At 39.7% G+C, this 16,823-nt stretch overlaps 1 protein-coding gene across 14 annotated transcripts in view; it reads right to left on the reverse strand.

Moving 5' to 3' along the window:
* ZRANB3 (zinc finger RANBP2-type containing 3) overlaps positions 1–16,823 on the reverse strand; it is a 368,239-nt gene that overhangs the window by 221,889 nt on the left and 129,527 nt on the right. For 13 of the 14 annotated variants that reach the window (XM_055380837.2, XM_055380841.2, XM_055380840.2 and 10 more), the window contains exon 3: positions 6,079–6,097. The exons of the other annotated variant lie outside the window; for it this stretch is intronic. In XM_055380837.2, the coding sequence (XP_055236812.1) occupies positions 6,079–6,097 (19 nt within the window). The remainder of the gene's footprint in view (positions 1–6,078; positions 6,098–16,823) is intronic. 14 annotated transcript variants of the gene reach the window in all.

A 16,823-nucleotide genomic window follows, 5' to 3' on the forward strand; every position in this document is an offset into this window, starting at 1 on the left:
AACAGAACCGATGACAAAAACCACATGATCATCTCAGAAGATGCAGAAAAGGCCTTTGACAAAATTCAACAGCACTTCATGCTAAAAACTCTCAATAAATTAGGTATTAATGGGATGTATCTCAAAATAATAAGAGCTATCTATGACAAACTCACAGCCAATATCATACTGAATGGGCAAAAACTGGAAGCATTCCCTTTGAAAGCTGGCACAAGACACGGATGCCCTGTCTCACCACCCCTATTCAACATAGTGTTGGAAGCTCTGGACAGGGCAATAAGGCAGGAGAAAGAAGTAAAGGGTATTGAAATAGGAAAAGAGGAAGTCAAATTGTTCCTGTTTGCAGATGACATGATTGTATATCTAGAAAACCCCATCGTCTCAGCCCAAAATCTCCTTAAGCTGATAAGCAACTTCAGCAAAGTATCAGAATGCAAAATCAATGTGCAAAAATCACAAGCATTTTTATACACCAATAATAGACAGAGAGCCAAAACATGTATGAGCTCTCATTAACAATTGCTACAAAGAGAATAAAATACCTAGGAATCCAACTTACAAGGGATGTGAAGAACCTCTTCAAGGAGAACTACAAACCGCTGCTCAATGAAATAAAAGAGGATACACACAAATGGAAGAACATTCCATGCTCATGGGTAGGAAGAATCAATATTGTGAAAATGCCCATACTGCCCAAGGTAATTTATAGATTCAATGTCACCCCCATCAAGCTACCAATGACTTTCTTCACAGAATTGGAAAAAACTAAAGTTCATATGGAACCAAAAAAGAGCCTGCATTGCCAAGACAATCCTACACAAAGAAAAACAAAGTTGGAAGCATCATGCTACCTGGCTTCAAACTATACTATAAGGCTACAGTAACCAAAACAGCATGGTAGTGGTACCAAAACAGATATATTGAGCAATAGATCGGGAACAGAGGTCTCAGAAATAACACCACACATCTGCAACCATCTGATCTTTGAAATACCTGACAAAAACAAAAAATGGGGAAAGGATTACCTGTTTAATAAACGGTGATCAGAAAACTGGCTAGCCATGTGTAGAAAGCTGAAACTGGATCCCTTCTTTACACCTTATACAAAAATTAATTCAAGATGGATTAAAGACTTGAATGGTTTTAGACCTAAAACCATAAAAACCCTAGAAGAAAACCTAGGCATTACCATTCAGGACATAGGCATGGGCAAGGACTTCATGACTAAAACACCAAAAGCAATGGCAACGAAAGTCAAAAGAGACAAATGGGGTCTAATTAAAGTAAAGATCCTCTGCAAGGCAAAAGAAACTACCATCAGAGTGAACAGGCAACATACAGAATGGGAGAAAATTCTTGCAATCTACCCATCTGAAAAAGGGCTAATATCCAGAATCTACAATGAACTCAAACAAATTACAAGAAAAAAAAAACAACTCCATCAAAAAGTGGGCGAAGGATATGAACAAACACTTCTCAAAAGAAGACATTTATGCAGCCAGCAGACACATGAAAAAATGCTCATCATCACTGCTCATCAGAGAAATGCAAATCAAAACCACAATGAGATACCATCTCACGCCAGTCAGAATGGAGATCACTAAAAAGTCAGGAAACAACACATGCTGGAGAAAATGTGGAGAAATAGGAATGCTTTAACACTGTTGGTGGGAGTGTAAACTAGTTCAACTATTGTGGAAGACAGTGTGGTGATTCCTCAGGGATCTAGAACCAGAAATACCATTTGACCCAGTGATCCCATTACTGGGTATATACCCAAAGGATTATAAATCATACTACTATAAAGACACATGCACATATATGTTTACTGGGGCACTATTCACAATAGCAAAGACTTGGAACCAACCCAAATGTCCATCAATGACAGACTGGATTAAGCAAATGTGGCACATATACACCATGGAATGCTATGCAGCCATAAAAAAGGATAAGTTCGTGTCCTTTGCAGAGACATGGATGAAGCTGGAAATCATAATTCTCAGCAAACTATCACAAAGACAGAAAACTAAACGCTGCATGTTCTCACTCTTAGGTGGGAACTGAACAATGAGAACAATTGGCCACAGGGCAGGGAACATCACACACGGGGGCCTTTCGGGGGTGGGGCCCTGGGGAAGGGACAGCATTAGGAGAAATACCTAATGTAAATGATGAGTTGATGGGTGCAGCAAACCAACATGGCACATGTATACCTATGTAACAAACCTGCACGTTTTGCGCAGGTACTCTAGATCTTAAAGAATTAAAAAAAAGAAAAAGAAAAGAAAAAGAAAAAGATAACAGTGAAAAGATACCGAAAGAAGGGGGAATAATACTAGTGAAGGACGTCATTTGTTTCTAAAGCTAGGGAGAAAAGATCACAGCAGACAGCTAAAGTACACAATACTCCAAGTGAGTATTCAAGCGTTTATAAAAAAAAAAAGTAGGTTCAATAACACAGATGTAAAATTGCTCTCCCAAGGCTTTTCACTATTTGATGAGTCAACAGTCATCACATCAAAATCTATTTTTAATTTACAAATCAAAAAGTGGTTGACCTTTAAATTATAAATTGTACTTCCTTCTCTGGCTTCACCACCGTTTTATGATAAAAGCAAGAGAAGGAAAACCATATTAGAAAACAGAATGAAGGTAGAGTTCATATAATTTACATATATAGAAGTTCTTTTTACTCCAGCACATTTAATTTATTAACTTTCATCCACACTGGCATGGTAAGATTCCATAAAAATAGCAGTCCAACTCTACCACTAAACAGATTATTAGTGTTTATGAGCTGTGATCTTACGTCTTGTATGTCATTCTGTTTATTTCTATGGCCTGATTCTTGTATTCATGTATAAAGTTGAAGATTTTTTCTTAATCAACATTATTAATAGGATATAACATCATAAACCCTGTCAATTCAAATAGGTGTAAAATAATGGGTCTTCAAAAATGCTGGTGAAAAGAGAGAAGTAATTAAGTAATTATGATGGACAGGAAGGTGGAAGTTTTTTTTAAGTATTGAGGAAATATTAAACAGATTTTGCAATGTATTTAATTAAAAAGTAAGAATGGTTTTGAAAGATGACAACATGTGAATTAGCCAAATGTGAAAAGTGCTATGTAATTGTAAATCACAAGAAATGGAAAAGCGATTTGTATAATGGGAACGCTCTTGCTGGCTAAGGGTTCACGACTTCTACATACTCGTTAACTGAGGATAAGGGTGTGTTAGAGAATATAAGAGTTAAGAAGGTGTCTTAGTCTGTTCTCACACTGCCAATAAAGACATACCCGAGTCTGGGTAATTTATAAAGGAAAGGGGTTTAATTCACAGTTCCACATGGCTAGGGAGGCTCCAGAATCATGGTGGAAGGCGAAAGAGGAGTAAAGTCACATCTTTTATACTGCAGCATGCAAGAGAGCGTGTGCAGGGGAACTCCCATTTATAAAACCATCAGATCTTGTGAGACTTACTGACTATCATGAGAACAGCATGGGAGAGACCCACCCCCATGATTCAACTATCCCCCACTGGGTCACCCCTCCCATCACATGTGGGAATTATGGTAGCTACGATTCAAGATGAGATTTGGGTGGGGACATAGCCAAACCATATCAGAAGGGTTATGGTGCAGATCAAGTGTTTATCTGAATCCATGGTGAATTCCATAGATTTAAGGTGCATCTAGATTTCTACAACATCAAAATGAGGACCAAAGTACCAATGGTGTACCATAACTGCTAAGATTTTTCACCATGACTTACTTGTGGAAATCATAAAGGATGCTGTTTGTTACCTTCTATAATATATTTTCTGTGGACCTCAGCTGATCTGTTTGGAAAAGAATTTATACACATGCATATACATATATGACATATATGTTCTATACATGTATATATATAAGAGGAAATAGTTATGGCTAGTCTTGAGGTTTTGGAGAATGAGTTCATATTTCTATTTGTTGAAAACATATTCAAGGACTAAAAACATAAGCCTCTTTCAGTCATTTGGACTCTCAAATTAATTAATTTATGAAGAGCCATTTAGAGCTCATCCTGTTTTAGGCCGGGCATGATGGCTCACACCTATAATCCCAGCACTTTGGGAGGCAGAGGCGGACGGATCACCTGAGGTCAGGAGATTGAGACCATTCTGGCTAACACAGTGAAACCCTGTGTTTACTAAAAATACAAAAAATTAGCCGGGCGTGGTGGCGGGTGCCTGTAGTCCCAGCTACTTCGGAGGCTGAGGCAGGAGAATGGCGTGAACCTGGGAGGCGAACCTTGCAGTGAGTCGAGATCGTGCCACTGCACTCCAGTCTGGGTGACAGAGCGAGACTCCTTCTCAAAACAAAAACAAATACAAAAACAAACAAAAACAAGCAAACAAAAAACAACAAAAGAACTCATCTTGTTTCAAAAGAAAAATTTCTGTTTATTGTTTCCCAAATGTCTATGTCTTGTTTCTCCAATTATATCGCTAAAGTTCTTCACTGGCAATGACTCTTTTTCTAATTATAACGTCTAGTCTAAATAAACACCTATTGAATGAAAGAAGAGTTCAAACTAAAAAATTAGGTCATTATAAATTAGCATGAACTTTGAACCCCTATATCAACATTTCTGTATAGGACTCATGTTATTCCTTAAATAAATCCTTAAATTCTCTATTCATGTTTTCCTTAAAAACAGACTACAGGCCAGGCACTGTGGCTCATGCCTGTAATCCCAGGACTTTGGGAGGCTGAGGCAGGCGGATCACGAGGTCAAGAGATGGAAAACATCTTGGCCAAAATGGTGAAACCCCTTCTCTACTAAAAATACAAAAATTAGCTGGGCGTGGTGGTGCGCACCTGTAGTCCCACCTACTAGGGAGGCTGAGGCAAGAGAATTGCTTGAATCCGGGAGGCGGAGGTTGCAGTGAGCCAAGATCGTGACATTGCACTGCAGCCTGGGCGACAGAGCCAGATTCCGTCTCAAAAGAAGAGACTACAGAGATAAGCCATTGGTGGGAGTCTATATGCAAGTAAAACTAAATCATAATTAATTGGGAGAATTTTTTGATGATCCCACTTTTATTTTTTAACAATTCAGTTTCCATTTCCTTCACTTCTAATATATTTTGAAAAGTGTATGTTTTGCTGTTATTCTTTTTTGAGATGGAGTCTCACTCTGTCGCCCAAGCTGGAGTGCAGTGGCATGCTCTCGGCTCACTGCAAGCTCTGCCTCCTGGGTTCATGCCATTCTCCTGCCTCAGCCTCCTGAGTAGCTGGGACTACAGATGCCCGCCACCACGCCCGGCTAAATTTTTGTATTTTAATAGAGATGGGGTTTCACCGTGTTAGCCAGGATGGTCTCAAACTCCTGGCCCCATGATCCACCTGCCTCGGCCTCCCAAAGTGTTGGGATTACAGGTGTGAGCCACTGCGCCTGGCCGTTTTGCTGTTATTCTTAAAGACATAATGAAAAACAGCAACACATTTCTCTAATGGTTGTTAAAAATTAGAACTTTATTGACTTATATTAGTCTGAGAATGTACACAAAGAATATCATAGTTCATGTAACAAGAGCCTCCATCTCAGAGAGAAAACACGAATAGGGATACATATAAGCACATGCCATTTAAATCTATCAAATTGTTGAGTGATAATAAAATACCATTTCAGAACTATGTTTCAAACTCATAGGAAACAATTAACAATAACGTTTAGAACAAAATCTTTAAAGTTTAGCTTTTAAGCAAGTACTATTGTAACAGAAAAGCTTTTTGGGGGGCTGCATTTCAAAACTCATTCATGCATCCTAGGTAACAATTTGGGGTCACTAATGTTAATATTAACATATGTATCAGATGCATGTCTAGAAAACACACACACACACACACACACACACATTCATTCATTCTCATTCTCTCTCCCCCTCCCTCCTCACCCTCCCATCTTTCTCTCTCTCCTCATCCCCATATACAGACATATAGTCATATGGAGAAAGAGTACATGGAAAATAGCAGACACTAAAAACAAGCTGTGTAATCTTATAAAAGACATAAAAACCATTGAAACACTTACTTCATCAGCCACCATACACCTGGAAAAAATAAAAAAAAAAATTAATTATCAAAGTGAAACTTTTTCCTTTTTTTTTGAGATGGAGTCTCACTCTGTCACCAGGCTGGAGTGCAGTGGTGCGATCTCAGCTCACTGCAACCTCTGTCTCCCAGGTCCAAGTGATTCTCCTGCCTCAGCCTCCTGAGTAGCTGGAACTACAGATGCGTGTCACCACGCCCATCTAATTTTTGTATTTTTAGTAGAGAAGGGGTTTCACCATGTTGCTTAGGATGGTATCGATCTCTTGACCTCGTGATCTGCTCGCCTCAGCCTCCCAAAGTGCTGGGATTACAGGCGTGAGCAACCGTGCCTGGCCAAAGTGAACCATTTTTAAAGTTCTGATTAAGTAGCTTGCCACAAAATAGTTCATAAATACTAAAGTAGTAAGCCAGAGAGACGTGTTTATAAGTATGAGAACATGGGCCAGTGCTGATTTTATATGACTCTCCAGCTGCCAAAGGCATATGGCTACGTGGGAGTGTTAGAGCTTCAGATGTGCTGTTCCCACAGCCCACCCATGAAGATAGTTACAATGACCCTTCAAAAACGTGAGCAAAGTGGTAAGTGATTGTACCAATGACCACTCTCCTCATCCTTAAACCTTAAGATTGGTCTTCCCTATAAAGAGAAGAATGCTGCATTAAAATATAAGAAAATAAGTGTGAATTACATATTAGCATAAGTTAAATACATAACTATATATGCTAAGCCTACCTTTAAGCTGAGTTTTTTTTTTCTTTCTTTTTTTTTTTGAGACATAGTCTCGCTCTGTTGCCCAGGCTGGAGTGCAGTGGTGCGATCTCCGCTCACTGCAAGCTCTGCCTCCCAGGTTCACGCTATTCTCCTGCCTCAGCCTCCCGAGTAGCTGGGACTACAAGCACCTGCCACCACGCCAGGCTAATTTTTTGTATTTTTAGTAGAGACGGGGTTTCACCGTGTTAGCCAGGATGGTCTCGATCTCCTGACCTCGTGATCCACCCACCTCGGCCTCCCTCCCTGGGATTACAGGCGTGAGCCACCGCGCCTGGCCGTTGAGTTTTTATTTCTATTACTTTGCTAAACTTTCTTTTCTCAGTTCTTTCTTATTAACCTGTATAAATAAATTCTATGCAATGATAATTGAGGATGGGGGCATAAACTCAAGTATTAAGTAGCAGAAAAACAAAGGGCAAAGGGAAAGAATAGCAGGCATGGTCAGGATCATCGGGTGTTCCTTTAAGACAGCAAACATATGATAAGGGGTAAAACCAATCCCTTAAGTGAGGATATTTCCAGACAACCTAAAAAAATAGCTGGAATATTATAAAAATTGGCAAGAGGCCAGGTACAGTGGCTCATGCCTGTTATCCCAGTGGCTCAGGAGGGTGAGGTAGGAGGACAGATTGAGGCCAGGAATTGGAAGCCACACTGAGCTATGATTGTCCCACTGTACTCCAGCCTGGACAACAGAGGGAGACCCTATCTCTAAAACAAAACAAAACAAAATGAAAATACAAAAAAAAAGGGGGGGGGGGCAGGAAAAAAACTTTTTCTATTTTATTGTTCCTTTATTCCCAGTTGTCTTGATATCATATAATCTTATAAGATTTATTTCTATATATAAAATACAAATTATGGCCGGGCACGGTGGCTAACGCCTGTAATCCCAGCACTTTAGGAAGCCGAGGCGACTGGATCACCTGAGGTCAGGAGTACGAGACCAGCCTGGCCAACATGGTGAAACCCTGTCTGTACTAAAAGTAAAAAATTAGCCAGGTGTGATGACGCACCCCTGTAGTCCCAGGTACTTGGGAGGCTGAGCAGGAGAAACACTTGAACCCGGGAGGCAGAGGTTGCAGTGAGCCAAGATCATGCCACTGCACTCCAGCCTGGGCAACAGAGTGAGACTCCGTCTCAAAAACAACAACAACAACAACAACAAATTAAGCATTTGGAGTAAATAAATTACCAATGAATACATTACAGTTAAATGAAAATGAAATTTCATTGTTCAAAAAGATGTCAGCTTACCCAATAAATATGTTTTTTGGTTTTTTTTTTTTTCTGAGACAGTCTCCCTTTGTCACTCAGGCTAGAGGGCAGTGGCACGATCACGGCTCACTGCAGCCTTGACCTCTAATGATCCTACCACCTCAGCCTCCAAAGTAGCTGGGACTACAGGTGTATGCCACCACACCCAGCTATTTTTTTTATTTGTAGAGACAGGGTTTCACTATGTTGTTCAGGTTGGTCTAGAACTCCTGGACTCATGTGATACACCCACCTAGGCCTCCCAAACTGGTGGGATTATAAGCGTGAGCCACTGCACCTGGCCCCAATAAATATCTTTACAAAAAATAAAATTCAAATACTTTAATTGAAACTTAAAACATATATAAGAGTAAAAAATTTATTACATTCTTTGTAAACAAGCCAACATATTAGAAAACTAAAAAGCAATACTTGGAAAAACATGATTTTTTTTCCAGGAAGATTCATGTATAGATTTCAAAGCAAAATGAGAGCATGAACTTTTTTTTTTTAAGATGATCATTATTGACAGCTAAATAAATAGACTGGAAGATGCAGTACGTGGATTATCTGAAAGCACAGAACAGAAAGCAAAATAAATGGAAATACTGAAGGAATAGAAAGACTTGAAGATAGTCCCAGAAGACCTATTTTACGAAAAATAGGTGTTCAAAAAGAGAAAAAGCACCAGATGGAGAAGAGGCAACAATGAAGTAAATAATAAAGGGAAATTTCTCTGGGCTGGCTTTTGGTGGATACGTGAAAAGGGAAACCAAGTTTCAGGATGGATTAAAGAGAAAAGACAAATATCTATTATACCCTTGTAAAATTCATTAATTTTACAAATAAAGAAAAAATCTTATAAGTGTCCAGAAAGAAAGAACAATTATCCATAAAGAGAAAACTAGGACTGGTACTGGTCTAATCATCAACTCTAGAAGCTAGAATAAAATGCAACAGGATCTAAACTAACTGAAACGAAAAGCAGCAGAAGTTATGAACCTTTTTTTTTAGATGGAGTCTCACTCTGTTTTCCTGGCTGGAGTGCAATGGTGCAATCTCGGCTCACTGCAACCTCCGCCTTCCAGGCTCAAGCGATTCTCCTGCCTTAGCCTCTCGAGTAGCTGGGTAAACAGGCGCCCGCCACCATGCCCAGCTAATTTTTTTTTTTTTAAGCAGAGACAGGGTTTCACTATGGTGGCCAGGCTGGTCTCAAACTCCTGATCTCATGATCTGCCTGCCTTGGCCTCCCACAGTGCTGGGATTACAGGCGTGAGCCACCATGCTCAGCTTAGAAGTTATGAATCTTATACTCAGCTGAGATACCCCCGATTTGTTACGGGATGGCAAAAAGATATTTAAGGCTATTCAAGATTACCAAAATTACACCACTAAAGCAAACCATTTCAGTAAAAATACCTGAGAAAATAACCAAACAATAAAAACACCTTAACATAGATTCAAGATAGGAAAAAAGGAAAAGGGAATCTGGTAAGCAATGAAGCTTGATATGTGATAATTTAATGGACCATATACACTCTAAATAAAGACTAGAAACAGAAGGGACATAATCCAAAAATCTGAATATGCAAAACTGAAGGGAGGTAAGGAGATGGGAAGCTGAAATTATTCTAAAGCAAAATAGATGACATTTTAGTCAAGAGACTAGATGTGATCACCTAGGAAGGAAGAGTATAGAGACAAGGGAGGATGAAAAGGGGAGATGTTAAATGGGTATAGAGTTTCAGATTTACTAGATGAAAAAGTTGTTACCTGTACCTTACGTAATAAGATATAGTTAACACTACTACACTGTAAAATTAAAATGGTTAAGGTAGTAAATTTTACATTGTGTTTTTTTACCACAAGGGAAAAAAAGCCTTGGAGCACTACAACGAGAAGTCAAGAGAGGGGAAGAATCCAGCAAAAGAGAATGAGAAGGAATGTCTAGTTATGTAAAAGATACTAAGCTGGGTGTAGTGGCTTATGTCCATAATCCCGAAGTGCTTTGGGAGGCTGAGGCAGGATTGCTTGAATGCAGGACTTTGAGATCAGCCTGGACTGCATAGCAAGACCTTGTCTCTACAAAAAAAAAAAAAAAAAAAAAAAGTACACTCTTCACAGAAACAGAAAAAACAATTCTAAAACTTATACGGAACCACAAAAGACCCAGAATAGTCAAAGCCATCCTGAGCAAAAACAAAACTGGAGGAATCACATTATCTGACTTCAAGTTATACTACAGAGCTATTGTCACCAGCAAGGTACTAGCATAAATACAGACACACAGACCAAAGGAACAGAATAGAGAACCCAGAAACAAATCTATACATCTACAGTGAACTCATTTTGGACAAAGCTGTCAAAAACATACACTGGGAGAAAGGGCAGTCTCTTCAATAAATGGTGCTGGGAAAACTGGATATCTGCATTCAGAAGAATTAAACCATCTCTCACCATAAACAAAAATCAAATCAAAATGGATTAAAGACTTAAATCTAAGACCTCAAATCATGAAACTACTACAAGGAAACACTGAGGCGATGCTCCAGGACACAAGAATGGGCAAAGATTTCATTTTTTTTTTAATTTTTTTTTTAGTTTTGAGACACAGTTTCATTCTGTCACCCAGGCTGGAGTGCGGTGGTGCAATCTTGGCTCATTACAACCTCTGCCTCCCATGTTCAAGCGATTCTCATGCCTCAGCCTCCTGAGTAGCTAGGACAACAGGCGCACACCACGACACCCGGCTAATTTTTGTATTTCTAGCAGAGATGGGGTTTCACCATTTTGGCCAGGCTGGTCTCAAACTCCTGACCTCAAATGATCCACCTGCCTCGGCCTCCCAAAGTGCTGGGATTACAGGGGTGAACCACGGTGCCTGGCTGGGCAAAGATTTCTTGAGTAATAACCCACAAACACAGGCAACCAAATAAAATGGACAAATGGGATCACATCAAGTTAAAAAGCTTCTGCACAGAAAAGGAAACAATCCACAGAGTAAAGAGACAACCCACAGAATGGGAGAAAATATTTGCAAACTATCCATCTGACAAGGGATTAATAACCAGAATAAAGAAGAAGCTCAAACAACGCTTCAGGAAAAAAATCTAATAATCCAATTTTTTAAATGGACAAAAGATCTGAATAGATATTTTTCAAAGGAAGACATACAAAGGGCAAACAGTTATATGAAAATGTGCTCGACAGCATTGATCATCAGAGAAATGCAAATCAAAACTATAATGAGATATCATCTCACCCCAGTTAAAATGAAAGACAGGCAAAAACAAATGCTGACAAGGATATGGAGAAAAGGGAACACTTGTACACTGCTGGTGGGAATGTAAATTAGTATAGCCACTATGGGGAACAATTTGGAGGTTCCTCACAAAAACTAAAAATAGAGCTTCCATCTGATCCAGCAATCCTACTGCTAGGTATATACCCAAAGGAAAGGAAATTAGTATATCAAAGAGATATCTACACTCCCATGTCTATTGCAGCGCTATTCACAATAGCCAAGATTTGGAAACAACCTACATGTCCATCAACAGATGAAGAGATAAAGAAAATGTGGTACATATACACAATGGAGTACTATTCAGCCATAAAAAAGAATGAGATCCTGTCATTTGCAACAACATGGGTGGAACTAGAGGTCATTATGTTAAGTGAAATAAGCCAGGCAGAGAAAGACAATTTTGGATTCCCACACATAAGTGAGAACGTGCAAAGTTTAAGACAACTGAACTCATGGAGATAGAGAATAGAATGATGGTTATTAGAGGCTGGGAAGGGTAGTGGTGGGGTAGGGGGAAAGTCGGGATGGTTAATGGGTAAATAAAAATAGAATGAATAATATCTAGTATTCGATAGCACAATGGGGTGACTATAGTCAATAATAATTAAATTGTACATTTAAAAATAATTAAAACAATATAATTGGATTGTTTGTAACATAAAGAATGCTTGAGGTGATACATCTGCTTATTATGCATTGTATGCCTGTATCAAAATAGCTCATGTACCCCATAAATATATACACTTACTCTGTACCCGCAAAAACAAAAAAGAAAAAATTTAAAATAAAATTTAAAAATATTAGCCAGGTGTGTTATCCACGCCTGTAGTCTCAGCTACCAGGGATGCTGAGGCAGGAGGATCCCTTGAGCCCAGGAGATTGAGTCTGTAGTGAGCTATTATTATCACGCTACTGAGCTCCAGCCTGGGCAACAGAGTGAGACTGCATCTAAACAAACAAACAAAAACAAACAAAACCAAGAGACTTGACAAGGTGGCTCATGACTATAACCCCAGCACTTTGGTAAGCTGAGGTGGGAGGATCACTTTAGCGTACCAATCTGAGACCAGCGTGGGCAACATAGCGAGACCTCCTCTCCACTAAAACTAAAAATAAAAAACTAGGCAGGTGTGGTGGTGTGTGCCTCTAGCCCCAGCTACTTGGGAGACTGAGGTAGGAGAACTACTTGAGCCCAGGAGGTTTAATCTGCAGTGAGGCATGATCGTACCACTGCACTTCAGCCTGGGCAAGAAAGCCAGATCCTGCCTCAAAAAAAAAAAAAGGAAAGAAAAGAAAAACCTTTTATTTTCACTTTAGGATGGGTATATCCTGTTGAAGAAATAAGAAAGATTTCTATTATAGTTAAAGATGGCATTTGAACACGCTCATGTAGCTCCTCTTCTTCTTAAAACTTTTTAACCAGAAATCTTGCTTAATTTGTTCAGCCAAGAACCCATTTCTAATTTAAGTTATTTTAGCAGGAGGGCTACTAAAAGTAACCATTGTTTCCATTGGTAACTGTGAATACATGCTAGGGATACAGTGGGCTTCCATGCCTGCTTTCTGCTACACTCTGGAAATGTCCTGTTTGCTGTGCTTTCAGTAAGCTACAGTATTCTGCTGCTTTTACAGCCCTAGATCAAGAGGAAAGCTGAAAGTTACCATGTAACCCTTTCCCTTACCTCTCCTCCCCCAAAACATATACAAGGAGGGGACACATACTTAGGGTCATTGTCTGCATATGTAGCAGAAGTGGCTGTTTCTCCATATCCTGCACATTTATGAACTACATATCTTTGGAGAATTGCAGCAATAAGGATCATGTCCATTTGCTCTCCACGTTTTACATGCCTGTTCTTTTTCTTTTTCTGTTTTTCTTATTATTTATTTATTTATTTTTTGAGATGGAGTCTCGCTCTGTCACCCAGGCTGGAGTGCCGTGGCGCGATCTCCACTCACTGCAAGCTGTGCCTCCCAGGTTCACGCCATTCTCCTGCCTCAGCCTCCCGAGTAGCTGGGACTATAGGTGTCCGCCACCACACCCGGCTAATTTTTTTGTTTTTTTAGTAGAGACGGGGTTTCACCGTGTTAGCCAGGATGGTCTTGATCTCCTGACCTCGTGATCTTGCCCTCCTCGGCCTCCCAAAGTGCTGGGATTACAGGTGTGAGCCACTGCACCTGGCCCTACATGCCTGTTCTTAATTTCATCTACTAGCTTCTGACTCCTGACTTCCACTGTTAAAGGTATCAAGCCTTGAGCTGCACATTTCATTGTATCTTTTTGCCCTTACTCTTTTTTTCTACCTCCTTTGAACAAACAAAAACCAGTTCTTTTGTCACTTTTTTTTTTTTTTTTTTTTTTTTTTTGAGATGGAGTGTTGCTCTGTTGCCCAGGCTGGAGTGCAGTGGCGCTATCTCGGCTCACTGCAAGCTCTGCCTCCTGGGTTTACGCCATTCTCCTGCCTCAGCCTCCGGAGTAGCTGGCACTATAGGCGCCCGCCACCATGCCCGGCTAATTTTTTTTTTTTTTGTATTTTTAGTAGAGACAGGGTTTCACTGTGTTAGCCAGGATGGTCTCGATCTCCTGACCTCATGATCCACCAGCCCCGGCCTCCCAAAGTGCTGGGATTACAGGCGTGAGCCACTGCGCCCAGCATTTTGTCACTTTTTTTACTGATCAGTTCTCCTTGGATTTCTGTGTAAACTGGGTTTTCATATACCTATCCAACCAATTAAAGTATTTTCCCTAAGTGATGACAACCACCTAATTACACTGTGTTCGGTACACTTGTTGAATCTTTGGCTTGTCATAGTTGCTTTGGTTGGCTGTTTCACGTCCATAGTGTGACTGTGATGATAGTATGATTTGCAAATGAACTATGCCTAGGTTCGAAGATGATTCTGGAGAAGATATGGGTTTTAAAAGATATTTCATTGATTTACTTGAATGGCCATACATGTACATGGACCAACAGTAAAAAGGCACAATAGAATATACAGTGAAATGTTTCTCTTCACCCTGTCACCTGGTCTCCCAGCTCCCCAGGCCCCTTCCCAGAAGCAACCTCTGGACCTGCTTTCTTATGTATCCTTCTAGAAGTCTATGAATTTATAAGCATATGTGAATTATAGATCAGAAATACAGTGTTTTAAAACTACAACCTCAGATAGTATTAAAGTATACATTCAATGAGTGGCAACATATTAAGTATGCCACCGACAAAAATTCACAGGTTTTTAAAATATGAACAATGTTATAGGAAATAAGATCACAGGCTAAAGTTTTAGAGTATGACTGACTAAGCTGCACCCTGGAAGGAATGAGGGTGAACACATATAAACTGGAGGGTTTTTTTTACATTGTCTTTTCATAGGCATGCCACTTATATTCTTAAGAGAAGGGCATACAAGGTTAGACAGAAGATTTTCTTTAGACACTTTAACTCACAACATGATGACAAAAATGAAAAATGTTTAGTATTGTTACTAAAAATATTTAGTATTGCTTAGTATTCCATGTTTTTCACTTATAACCGAGTTGTTGCTTGAGTGCTGTTTGTAAGGAATGCCAATAACATGCTTTTGAATGAGAAAGATCTTGGTACATGGTCACAGGGAAGGGGCAAAACACAAGATTCTATCAATTCGAGACTACCATTTCTGTAACTGGTGATCTCTGTGTCATTGTAGCTCTTTCAGTGTATAAGGCCTAATTTGTTTTTCGAAAAGGTTTTCGTATTTTTCTCAATTCTGAACTTAGGACTTTGAATTTATTCCTATTAAATTACATCCTGGCTGGGCATGGTGGCTCACACCTGTAATCCCAGCAATTTGGAAGGCCAAGGCAGGCGGATTAAGAGGTCACGAGTTTGAGACCAGCCTGGCCAACATGGTGAAAACCCATCTCTACTGAGAGTACAAAAATTAGCCGAGCGTGGAAGCAGGCTCCTATAATCCCAGCTACTCGGGAGGCTGAGGCAGAACAATTGCTTGAACCTGGGAGGAAGAAGTTGCCGTGAGCCGATATTGCACCACTGCACTCCAGCCTGGGCAACAGAGCAAGACTTCATCTCAAAAATAGTAATAATAAAAATAAATAACATCCTATTGGCATGGAATCTGTGTGTTCACTCTTCTGATAAATCCATATTTTGTTTCTTCGTCTAGTCTTTTTTTTTCTCTAAATGGATACTTGCTCTGTTGCCCAGGCTGGAGTACAATGACATGATCTCGGTTCACTGCAACCTCTGTCTCCTGGGTTCAAGTGATTCTCCTGCCTCAGCCTCCCAAGTAGCTGGAAATAAAGGCACACACCACCATGCCCAGCTACTTTTTTGTATTTTTAGTAGAGATGGGGTTTCACCATGTTGGCCAGGCTGGTCTCGAACTCCTGACCTCATGATCTGCCCACCTCAGCCTCATCTAGTCTTAATAGAAAGGTCTTATGTATCAAACTAAAGTCATAACTTTTGGCACTGTACCAGAAACTTTCTTTAGGTCACTAATTCTTAAAAGGTTGTTCACCAATATATTCTAAGGCAGGGGTTGGCACATTTTTTTCTAATGGTAAATATTTTAGGCTTTACAGGTCATGCATGCAATTGTCTGTCACAACTACTCAACTCTGTTCTAACACCGGAAGAGCAGCCAATGACAACAAATAAATGAATGAGGAGGGTTGTGTTCCAAAAAAACTTTATTTATAAACATAATTGGTGGGCCTGGTTTGGCCTATGGACAGTAATTTACGAACTTGTAAGGAACTCAGAATTCTCTTTGTTAACTGTTAAGTCATTTAGATTAAATTTCAAAAAATGTTACCAAAAGTATATTCTGGGTCATCTGAACAACTACTTTAAAATCAGGCCTATGTATATTTAGTGGTCCCTTTTGCATTTAGGATTATATGAGAAATCCCTTCCCATTTACCTATATTAAACACTTCTTATTGCAAAATGATGAGTAAATAGGTTTTTACAATAGTCGGACTTAGGGTAGTGTGGAATTGAGACATCACCAGACACATAGGGGTGCATGCACGGAGAACATCATACTCATGAGGGAACTGATTTCTTTTAGCTTTTAAAATGTAAACTTTAATTATCAGTAATTATGAGAGCAAATATGAAGCATTTTTCTTTCCCGGATTGCAGACATAGTTAGATATCTACTTGAGAGAGATTTCAATAACACCCCAAAGTTGATGTGATCTTTATGTGATGAAGATGGCTATAGTGCTTCCAAATCATCCCTCGATAAAAACGGCCTTAGAAGTTGTGGTACAGCTTGCTGTTGCTTTTCCAAAATCCCTTCTCCCCTTCCCCCTCACTAACACACCCTGTGGGTGGGGGGCCTGTGGTGAACTAAACCTCTCCTTTTCCAATCTCTTTTT

The sequence above is a fragment of the Gorilla gorilla genome, chromosome 11 (assembly GCF_029281585.2).
Source record: "Gorilla gorilla gorilla isolate KB3781 chromosome 11, NHGRI_mGorGor1-v2.1_pri, whole genome shotgun sequence".
Taxonomy (NCBI): Eukaryota; Metazoa; Chordata; class Mammalia; order Primates; family Hominidae; genus Gorilla; species Gorilla gorilla.